Source organism: Engraulis encrasicolus, chromosome 2 (assembly GCF_034702125.1).
Source record: "Engraulis encrasicolus isolate BLACKSEA-1 chromosome 2, IST_EnEncr_1.0, whole genome shotgun sequence".
In the NCBI taxonomy this organism is placed as follows: domain Eukaryota; kingdom Metazoa; phylum Chordata; class Actinopteri; order Clupeiformes; family Engraulidae; genus Engraulis; species Engraulis encrasicolus.
In genome coordinates this window covers 35376619-35388516 of record NC_085858.1, presented here as the reverse complement: position 1 = coordinate 35388516, position 11898 = coordinate 35376619, and the positions used below count along the sequence as shown (strand labels likewise).

Sequence of the window (11898 nt, the reverse complement as noted above, 5' to 3'; positions counted from 1 at the left end):
AATGCACTGTGTAGCAGAGATGGGGAGAGATAGATCAATAGAGAGAGAGAGAGAGAGAGAGAGAGAGAGAGAGAGAGAGAGAGAGAGAGAGAGAGAGAGAGATAAGGGAACACTTGATGACCAAGCTGTTGAAGGGAGAAAATAGAGAGCTTTTTACTTGCTGAAAGTGACGTAGCTGGCAAACTGCAAAACACAGGTAGCTGAGAGAAATGGTGGGGCAGAAAAATCTTACCAAGAGCACACGACTGTCGGCTAAAAAGAGACAACAGGATCCACAGACTGCATCACAGAGGCCCGTGCTACAAATGCCCGAGTGGTCTGTGTTTACAAGGGAATAATCCAATAGCCTGTGCCATCAGTCTTCATCAGTCTTAATCTAGAGACGAAGATGCTTTACCGTAGGTGACTAAGAGTGAGAGTGAGGTTAAGAGTGAAGCCGAGTTAACTTAACAAGCAGCGTACCACTGGATGGGGATGGTGGACTTCTTACAGTACACCGGGGCGGTGACCCAGTTACCGGTCATATGGGTCACACCAGGGCTGTGGAGGGAAGGTAGAAACTCTACGGTTAGTAGTAGCTAAAATGGATTATGGATTTACTGTTCAGGTGACACACACATGTGAGATTGAAATGACATACAGTCATGTCCGCCGACGGGGGGGGGGTATGTTGTACTGGGCCCAGGGGAATATGGGGCCCAGAATTCGGTCCACATTACATTGCATGCATTGGATAGGGGGCCCTTTCAGATGACGGTGTCCTGGGCCCAGCAAAAGCTGTCAGCGGCCCTGCATTCAGTAGCAGGCAGTAGGGGATGCTCTCTCCTAGCCTGATTATCATCGACTTTCAAATCTCTTCGAGACTTGGTCTGACCAAGAGCATAACAATTAACATTTCCCAAACGACATGGCCGACCCGCCTCCCTTGGTTTGCTAATGATTGTATGCTTCCCTTCAAAGTGGGAGGAGTTCCCGATTTTTCAGTAGCTCATAAACGATATCTTTATTGCTCTTGGCCTGACTAGAGGCAACAGTGAAGGTGTTGCGTCACTAGGAGGGCACGGCCTGGCTAGCTCTCTCTCCTCATCACTCAGTGAAGTGTCCCCCCCCTGTCAGGCATTATAGGGTACAGAGGGGGAGTGAGAGACAGTGAAACACAGAGACGGGAGACACTCTCACTTGCAGACAAATACACACACATTTACTCACTTACGTACAGGTACACACTCTTACTGATTCTCTCTCTCTCTCTCTCTCTCTCTCTCTCGTTCTCTCTCGTTGTCTCTCTGTCTCACACACACACACACGCACACACACACACACTTTGGCCAGAGATGCACCTCACTATCTTGGGTTCTGTGTTTAATCTGTTGGCAATCTTCTCAAAAGCCTGCTCTGACTGCCTCCAACTCAATCCCTCCCTACAGTGACTTTCTGCAGCGTCCTGATCTCAGTGGTAATCTGTTTTTTCTTTCTAGACTTTATTTGACAGGACAGTGTGAGAGGTGGACAGGAAGCGAATGGGGAGAGAGACGGGGAGGGGTCGGCAAAGGACCCGGGCTGGGAATCGAACCCGGGTCAGCCACATGGTAGACAGGTGCCCTACCGGTTGGCCATGGCAGGGCCTCTCAATGGTAATCTAAACCAGGGACCTGCCATGCAGTGGCCATCCATCAATCGGTCAATAACATTGAATGAATTCCCAGTACAGTGCTGCTGCAGCCTGTCGATGAATGCCTGGGAACGTAACGATTAACGCAGTGTGTGAAGTGAAAGCCCCATTGGTAAACTCCAACTCCCATTGTTATTGTGACACAGCACTCCACAGCACACAAGTGAACACTGCACACTGCACACAACGAAATTGCATTTATGCCTCAACCAATCTGTGTGCGTGCCTGCAGGGCAACTGACATTGGGGGACAAATAGGTCAGTTTTCTCAGGCTCAGGAAAGGGGGGGGGGGACAGAAATGTTGTATGTATTGCATTGCATTGGGGGGGGCTCTTTAAGATGACTCTGCCCGAGGCAAGGCCACAGCTGTCCGCCACCCTGCGCGCCTGTGTGTATGTGACAGACAGAGACCCTTTCAATGCATTACGCATCTTTTCGTTGAACAACAGCGGCGCTTACGTAACTGTGGGCCGACATCAGTTCAAATCACATGTGCTGTTGGTTTAATAATCGGCCCTCTGATCAGAGGCCAGGATCAGTATGGAATGCTATGGAGATAGTTCAAATCAATGCAAACACAGAGAGCTAGTTAGCCCCATGGCTATCATGACCACAGAGCTCTTAACATGTTTGTCTAGCCAAGTTGCATTGTAAACTGAGATCTCAAGAGGGCGGGCTTTTGTGAAATGCCTCTGCATGCTACTGGCTGAAGCTACAGTCACTCAGAGCCCACTGTCCTCTCTAATTTGGCTACCAGCTGAATTAGCATTAAATCCCCTGTAACGCTCCAGTAAGATGATTGAAATATACTCATTTAATCGAATCCTGGAAAAAAAATTAAAATTAAAATCAGAGATGAAAGAAAGCCGAAAGTCCCATTGGAAAACTCCAACTCCCATTGTCATTGTGACACTCCACAGCACACAAGTAAACACTGCACACAACGAAATTGCATTTATGCTTCACCCGTGCAAGGGGGCAGCCCTCAATGGTAACCCAAGGGAGCAGTGCGGCGGGACGGTACCATGCTCAGGGTACCTTAGTCATGGAGGAGGATGCGGGAGAACACTGGTTAATTACTCCCCCCACCAACCTGGCGGGTCAGGAGTCGAACCGGGAACCTAAGTACTGTAGGGCTACAGCATGACTTGTAGTTCCAGTCTTTGTCCACATGGTGTCGTGCCCTTGTCCCGCCCTGAGCAGGGATCTGCAAGGTAGCCGAGTATACCACCCCGCCCCCACCCCCCCAGCTCCCTGGCAATCTGGCCCTGCTGGGCTAATCCCTCTCCGGGGCTCCAGGGTATCTCAGACAGTTTAGGGTGGGGCAGCAGAGTGCAACAAGTCATGGGTGATGCATGCATGAGGGACTGGGGGTATGGAGGGAAGATTGTTGCACACAGCGAATTTTGCCGTGTTACAGATTCACATTGTTGCAGAGTCACCTTCAACACTCATAGTGTTTATCCTGTCCTCTAAGTGTTATATTAACACTGAAACACTGATTTTACTATGTAGTCTCAGTCCCCACTGTAGTGTGCCATCGCTTTCTTGTTTACCTGTCTGTCAGACAGTAGTTTTGATTGAAGATCTTGTGTTTGCTTTGTTTGTCTCTGCGAAGCTATTGCTTGGTAATGATGATTTGATGTTTACAAAGTGAACATCATTACTGATATATATTATTTTTTTAACTCCATGTAAAATGGCGTCCACACAAGCCGCTACTTGCTACTAGCGATGTAACTCAACAGAATGTGCATGTGCTCCAATGATGCAAGGCCTGAGGCTACGAGAAGAACGCAAGTGATGTGATGTTGTGGGTTCCGACCGAGTTAAAACTATTTTAACTTTTGCACAAGCAAGCGAGAAGTGAGTTTAGCAACGTGGGATGAAGTACTGTAGCTTAAGAGTTTGCAAAAGCAAATCGCAAGTCAAAACATGGGCATGACAGCGGCTACAGTGTATTGATATTTCAATCCGATGTCATTGACTTCTGGACATTAATATCATCGCAATAGTCTGAATGCAGAATAGAATAGAGTTGAATAGAATAGAATAGAATAGAATAGAAAAGAGTACAATAGAAACTCTTTCTTGTCATTACTGTATACAGCACTCCGTACAATGAGATGTAAGGCCTCCCTTCGAGATGCACACACAACATAAGTATACCATAACCGAGTTTAAAACTGTTAATAAAGTACTCCATAGTAAAATAACTGTAGAAGCTGCTATGATACAAAGACATTAATACAAACTCAAGTGCTGACAGATAGACATACCTGTACTGTATGCACATGGTTGTGTGTGAGCAGGGAAGTCAACAAGGAGGGACAAACGGGTCACTTGTCCCGGGCCCAGGGAGAGGAAGGGCCCAGAATTGGGTCCTTTTTACATTGCATGTATTGAATGGGGGGGCCCTTTCAAATGACTTTGTCCTGGGCTCAGCCAAAGCTGTCAGCAGCCCTGTGTGTGACTGAGTCTGAGGTTTCGCGATGGGGGAAGAACTTATAGGCAGCTCTGGTTAGTTGAATGATGCACACACAGGGATGAGTTTTCTAAATAAAGGCCGAACTCTTCTGCACAGTCATACCAGTCCCACTGTCATGATGCTCACTGACGCTCTGACTGCTGGATATAAACACACTTCCTTATTTTTTGTAATTGTGACGTGGATTGCTGCCTTATGCGAGTTAGGGTTAGGGCCAGGGTCAGACGTTGGTCCCCAGAATAATTTTCGCTTCAAATAGATGTATTACGTTCATTAGTTTTTTAAATGGTGAAACACGTCAGGTAAAGGATCAAACTTCTACATGTTTGAAACAAAGGAGAAACTTAAAGGTGCACCATGTAATATTTTTAGTAGTTCATTTCTAGAATCCATGCTGCCCATTCACAAGTGTTACCTTTTCAACAAATATTTACCATGACCATCAAATTCTAAGTATTCAATATGACTGGGAAAATTGCACTTTTCATACACGAAACTTCATACTTTTAAACTTCTCGTTTATCTAGTTAATTACATAGTAAAAATGCATGAGAAGATCAAATTTGGCAATAAGCAGCACACTCTCAATGAGAGGCATAGTTTCAATACCTATTCTGGCCACAATCTTACACAGTGCACAGTGGTTGAATTTTCATTTCAGTCATCAGAGGACCTCTTTGCAGGGTTGCTTCTAGTGCCCTAACACATACCCCACCACCTCAGGTCAACCCCTGAAGCACTGGTTCCCAAACATTTTCTGCTGCTACCCCATTTTGCAATATTTTCACGACCCCCACCCCCTATATTCCAAATGCCATTTTTGTGGTTGCTATTTTTTTATTTTAACGTTAAAAGTTTAAGGTTAGCATATTTGTTAACCACACAAGTGAGTTGAGTTACAAACCAATTTATGGAATAATGTTAGCTGTTAACCTGTGGATTTCCCATTTATTATCCAAAGTTACTTCTCTCAGCGCCCACCCTATGGGTCCCGACCCCCAGTTTGGCAACCACTACCCTAAAGGATCTCTTAAAAGACCAAGTGAAAGAATTCCTGTTGAATTCCACATTGACCCCCTCCCTTTGAATGACTGATAACAGAACCCAGTTTACAGTCAATAGTCGCTTTTCTCTGAAGCACACATTTTCACTTCCAGTGCACTCCAGTTGACATATCAGAGATAAGCTCCAGTCAATTCAATCACTGGCTCTGGTGGGTATGGTATGGTGAGACATGTCCAGTCAGATGATCACAGAGCAGAGGACCTTTGGCTTGTCTTGAGTAGAGCAGGAATGTTTCTGCACTGTTAGTGACAGTGGTGAAGTGGTAAACTGGTTAAGGGAGGGGACAGTAGAGGGAAGGGCGACAGAGAGAGAGAGACAGAGAGAGACAGAGACAGAGAAACAGAGATAGATGGAGAAAAACAAAATAGCAGGGAGAGAGAGACAGACAGAGGCAGCGATGGAGGCAGTGATGGAGATAGAGAGAGGCGGAGAGAGGAGAGAGTAAAGGGCGGCACAGGTAAGTTCTAGTCTGTGTGGAATCCCAGAGCATCCCTCCTCCACCACTCTTGAGCTCCGATCTGACTAAGCCAGACTGAGGGCGAGAGAGAGAGAGACGGAGGGAGGGGTAGAGAGATAGAGGTAGAGGGAGGGGGCAGAGAGAGATTAAGATAGAGGAGAGAGAGAGAGATGGAGGGAGGGGAGAGAGAGATGGAGGGAGGGAGGGGGGAGAGAGAGGTAGAGGGAGGGGGAGAGAGAGATTAAGATAGAGGAGAGAGAGAGAGAGATGGAGGGAGGGAGGGAGGGAGGGGAGAGAGAGAGATAGAGGGAGGGGGAGAGAGGCAGAGAGAGACAGAGAGAGAGAGACAGAGCAGCTGCACCGGAGCTTTTCTCCATAGAGTCCACATGACACGAACTGCTAAACTTTGAGAGAGGAGGGCAGCGAAGGACCAGACTGCCCTTGGCCGAGTTGTGGCCGCAGCATCTGTACTTTTATGCGTCACGTAGCCTACCGCAGAGCTATAGAGCCGTGTCGCATTGCGCTAGAGACTCCTCGAAAGAGCAACTCCTTCTAAGATGCTTCTGCTTGAGATGAGGAAGATCTCACTTCTGCAGCTACTTGTCTCGACTGGCACCTAAATAGCACCTCTTGGATCTAGGAGGACTTCTTTGGGCATTCATGGCTACCGCTCGTCTTTTCCATGTGCAGTTTGGATAAAGAACCTATGCATGGTGCGACCTTTTCCTCATTTTTCAGTTTGGATAGACTTCATGGTTGAAGACACCTAGTGCATGTGTATGCTTACACTATAGAGTCGCTTTTTCGTTTCTCAGCAGTTGACATGAGGTTAGATAATGAAGATAGAAAGACATGGTCCACAGCACAGGCCACGACGACCGTTGCGAAAGGGGTGAGGAACTAAAGGTTGGAGGACCACCACCGGTGTGGACAGTTGGCGCTCTCCCCAGAGAAAGTGTGCGGGCGACTGCGTGCGTGTGTGACAGTTTGGGTCTGGGGTCGGGTTCGGGTGGTGGTGGTGGTGGTGGGGAAGGGGTCCCAGGGGGGGTCCTCTCCCAAGACGGAGCCGTGACGCTCATGTACTCCTTCTCAGCCCAGGATGCCGACCAGGCCTTGTGCCGCTGCGAGGGGGGCGTGGAGGCCGCCCTGCAGTACACCAAGATGTGGTGCCGCTACGCCAAAGACCTGCTGGCCTGGATGGACAAGAGAATCAGCTATGGTGAGTCACCCTTGTTGTTGTTTTCTTCTTTTTTGTCTTTTTTTAACTTTATTTATGATAGGACAGTGAAGGTGGTGACAGGAAGCGAGTGGGGAGAGAGAGAGATGGGGAAGGGCCGGCAAAGGACCCGAGCCGGGAATCGAACCCGGGTCAGCCGCACGGCAGCCGAGTGCCCTATCGTTTGGCCACGGCAGGGCCTGTTGTCAATTTATTCTACATTAGAATGCATGAGAATGGGTGGCTATGGTGCACCATTGTGATTGATGGTGATGGTGTTGTTGGTAGAAAATTGTAAACGTAAACTATGATGGAATGTAAGTTTTTTTTTGTTTTTTTTTTATTAAATGTCCCCACCACCATTGATGATTTTCAACACAGTTGAAAAATCAGCAGGATCAAAGAATGCTGGTTAACGTTATCTTCAATTTGAGATAACAGGGTGGCTTCTTGCTTGCTTATTTACGTGGTCATTGTCCAAGTGAATGTCCCCTATTCTGCTTCAGACACTGCTTCAGTCTTGTTCAATTCAGTCTTCCCCCCACAACAACATACTTTGATATCTATGATATCATAGAAGTAACTCACTATATTTAGCCCTGTCCCGCACTTAGTAAACCAGCTTTCTAACTCCGCAAAAATGCATGACCTCAGAACAGCCTGTGTGTGTGTTCAGTTTGTCTAGCGTTATCCCCTGATAGCTAAGCGTTGTCAGTAACTCCAAGAGACTAGAGTCTCCTGCAGAGAGAGAGGGCTATATGTGTTGTGCGCGGCTTCTCGTGCGTCACGGCTTCGCCGCTTGAGCGTCTGCATCCAACCAACGTGCTTGGCAGGCTGGCCGGTGAAAATGGCAACAAAAACAATGGCGGCAAAAACAACCACGCATGCACGACCACAGCACAGTCACCCTGACCAAACTTCAAAGAGAGGCTTGAGATTACGAAGTCTCAGATTAGGCGCCTCCTGATAGAGGGAATGCGAGAGGAGAAGGAGAAGGAGAGGGGGGGTGAAGGGATTACCTCAGCAAACAGCATGTGTGGCTGTAAATACCGCTCTCTCTGCCAAAACACGAAGCATGGCGTGGCGTGCACCACGTCAGCTAGCCAGGCCGGCTCCCCATACTGTACTGTACTGAGGAGTTATGCAGGGTTCACGGGTCCGAACAGACAATCAAACAACGAAGTGCAGTATTTCTGCTATCTGTGTGTGTGTGTGTGTGTGTGTGTGTGTGTGTGTGTGTGTGTGTGTGTGTGTGTGTGTGTGTGTGTGTGTGTGTGTGTGTGTGTGTGCGTGCGTGCGTGCGTGCGTGCGTGCGTGCGTGCGTGTGTGTGTGTCAATGACTACCGTCCTGTAGCACTGACGCCCATAATCATGAAGTGCTTCGAACGGCTAGTCCTGTCACACATCAAAGCCACCCTACCCCCCACCCTGGACCCCTACCAGTTCGCATACCGAGCCAAGCGATCCACGGAGGATGCAATCTGCTCTGCCCTCCATCCAGCCCTCACCCACTTGGACAATAAAGACTCATATGTGAGAATGCTGTTCATTGACTTCAGCTCAGCATTCAATACCATAATACCACAACAACTCATCAGAAAACTGGACAAACTAGGTTTCAGCACCTCCCTCTGCAACTGGCTGCTGGACTTCCTGATGCAGAGACCACAAGCAGTACGGGTAGGGAATAACACCTCAAGCACCCTGACCCTGAGCACGGGGGCTCCGCAAGGTTGTGTTCTCAGCCCCCTGCTGTTCACGCTGCTGACACATGACTGCACAACGACCCACAGCACTAACCATCTAGTGAAGTTTGCGGATGATACAACACTGGTGGGCCTCATCACTAAGGGCGATGAGACCCACTACAGAGAAGAAGTAGACCTGCTGGCCAGATGGTGCAAAGACAACAACCTCCTGCTGAATGTCAACAAGACCAAGGAGATTGTTGTCAACTTTCAGAGGGTCCAAAAACAACTGCCACCACTGACCATCGACGGTGATGCTGTGGAGAGAGTGAGCAGCACCAAGTTCCTTGGAGTGCACATCAGCGACGACCTCTCTTGGACCACCAACACTACATCACTGGCGAAGAAGGGCCCATCAGCGTCTCTACTTCTTGCGCAAACTAAAGAAGGCAAGTGCTACACCTCCATCATGACAACATTCTACAGAGGAACCATAGAGAGCGTCGTGTCCAGCTGCATCACAGTGTGGGGGAGGAAGCTGCACGGAGAAAAACAGGAAGACACTCCAGCGTGTTGTGAACACAGCGAAGAAGATCATTGGAGTACCACTCCCCTCCCTGCAGGACATTTACACCCCACCCGAAAAGCACTGATGATCATCAAAGACACAAGCCACCCTGCACACAAACTGTTCAGCCTCCTGCCCTCTGGAAAGAGGTACAGGCGCCTCCGTTCCCGTACCACCAGGCTTGCAAGCAGCACGATGCATCAAGCAATCAAGATACTGAACACTCAACCACTCTCCCTTCACTGTCAGCCTCTAGCCAGCCAGGCCACTGACAACGCTCCCCCCCCTCATCCCCACCACCATATCTGCGACTGAACATTCCACCTGCACTACTACATCTGTGACTGAACTTTTCAACCTGCACTAAACTCAAAACATACACATGCACACACACACACACCCACACACACACACACACACACACACCACACACACACACACACACACACACACACACACACACACACACACACAAGCACACTGCACTTTCTGCACTAAACCCAAACATACACACACTGACACACAACTCATACTCACACACATACACACACACACACACACACACACACACACATACACAGGTACACACACACAGACGCACACCGCACTTTCTACCTGCACTAATCACACACACACACACACACACACACACACACACACACACACGCACACACGCACACAAAACACATACAAACACACACACACACATACTGCTGCTGGTGTATTTAATAAAAAACCTTTTTTTAATTATTTATTTCTTCAAATGCTACTATTACTATGTCAGAACGCTATAAAGGACTTTTAGAAAAAAGAACAACAAAATACCTCCTCTTAATGTATGTTCTCTACAAGTCTTCTGTTGTCCAGTCTTGCACTTTAAATGTCTGTATGAGCAATGTCTACGTCCATACTGTCTATGTCCATGTATGAGTACTGTCTATGTCTATACTGTCTATGTCCTTACCTAGATTAGTCTATGTCTGCATGGGAGAGCAAGAAACGCAATTTCAAATTCTTTGTATGACCAGTGCATGTAAAGAAATTGACAATAAACTTGACTTGACTTGACTTGACTTGACTTGTCTGTGTGCGTGTGCATGTGCTTGTGCGTGCGCGTGCGTGTGTGTGTCTGTGGTGCGTCCACTTGTCTGTCTGTCTGTCTGTTTGCAGCATAGCTGGCCGCTAAATTCTCACCCACTGTAATCTGCCCCATATTTCTATGCACAGTCATAGCAAAAAAAAACTTTTGGATACTTCTGCCACTTACCAACGAAAAAGAAGCTGTACCCCTGTCCCTGTATGGCAGTGTTCACATTCAATATAGTCTCACATGTAGCCCCAATAACCATTTATTTTTTCCATGGTTTATTTTGAAACTTTTCTTATTACATTCAGAAGATGCAATTGTAATACAATACGGTCTGGTATAAAAATAAACAAAAATAAAACATGAAATATCTTTAACAACAATAATTATTTCATGACGCTCAAGTCACGTGTGTTCAGATCAGATGTGCAAATGTTTGGTTTCCTTGCACAATTGTATACTATGGGGCCCATAGTGACGGACGGACATGGTCAGGAAAACCACTTTTGGTGTTTGTGAAGGCTGTGGCTCAAGCTAAGTAGCTGTTAATAGTCATGGTTGGTTAGGCTTGTGGTTGACCCACAGAGCTTTACAGTGTGAGATGACACTTCACTGTGCAGTGAAAATACGAGGACTGCTATTTTTTATGCAGAGACATATCCAGCCAACAGGCTTACATGAAGTAGGTATAGCATGCTTGGTGCCACCGAGGCTGAAGACTTGGAAGTCTTACAGGCTCTGAGTTGATGCAGTAGTTGCCAATAACTTGTGGATTGTTTCCTAGGGGCCTAAATAGTGAAGACATTACATTAGTCAGCAAATGAATGCTGTCATTTCAACTATTTTATTCAGAGTAATTTTGTCTTTTTTGATGCACCAAATAAATAATCTGCCATTCACATAGCATGAAGACACACCAAGCCCTTTTTGTGGTTTATCCTATCATAGCCGTCCTATTCCAGTGGTAAATACTGTCTAAAATGCTGATCAAAATTCCTTCATTCAGGAAAAGCTCTTGATGGTCTATTGTTGTCAGGGTTGCCAGATTGGCTGGTTTCCTGTTCAATTGGGAGGTTTGGCAGGGATTTTCTACACGACCATAGAACTTGCTAACAGAATTTGGTTCAAATTGGTCGTGATTTAGTGCCTCCAAGCAGTTTTGAGCATTTATTGGACGGGAAATCATCCGTCACATCTACCAACTCTGATAGTTGTCTATGTTTGTACCACTTAGCACTTAGGCTTGGCACATACCCTGGACCTACAGTAGAGTGTTATGGCCAGGGTCAGTTTCACAACACACAGACATGAAGCCATACTAAGGCCCATTACTTAACTATTGATCCGTAAAGTGCAGTACAGTGTGGTCTGTGGGGAGATCTGGTCAATACTGACCACGACTAAAACTATTTTTCCAATCGATCCCAAATTCCATGATGCTGCTGTTGTTTGCCATTTCTGAGAATCAGCCTACCATTCTCATTTAGTCTCATATACACGTAGGAAAATATAATACATCCATACATACATACAGTGAGTCCAATATGTATTTGATCCCTTGCTGATTTTGTTGGTTTGCCTACTAACAAAGACATGATCAGTCAATAAATGTTATTATAATATGTATTCTAATATGGAGAGACAGAATATCAAAAA

The 11898-nt window shown here is 46.8% G+C and overlaps 1 protein-coding gene across 1 annotated transcript in view; it reads left to right on the top strand.

Annotated features, from left to right (window-relative positions):
• Nucleotides 1-11898, top strand: part of gmip (GEM interacting protein) — a 43533-nt gene that overhangs the window by 6233 nt on the left and 25402 nt on the right. Inside the window, exon 5 of the mRNA XM_063187636.1 lies at nucleotides 6777-6902. Coding sequence (XP_063043706.1) covers nucleotides 6777-6902 — 126 coding nt within the window. The remainder of the gene's footprint in view (nucleotides 1-6776; nucleotides 6903-11898) is intronic.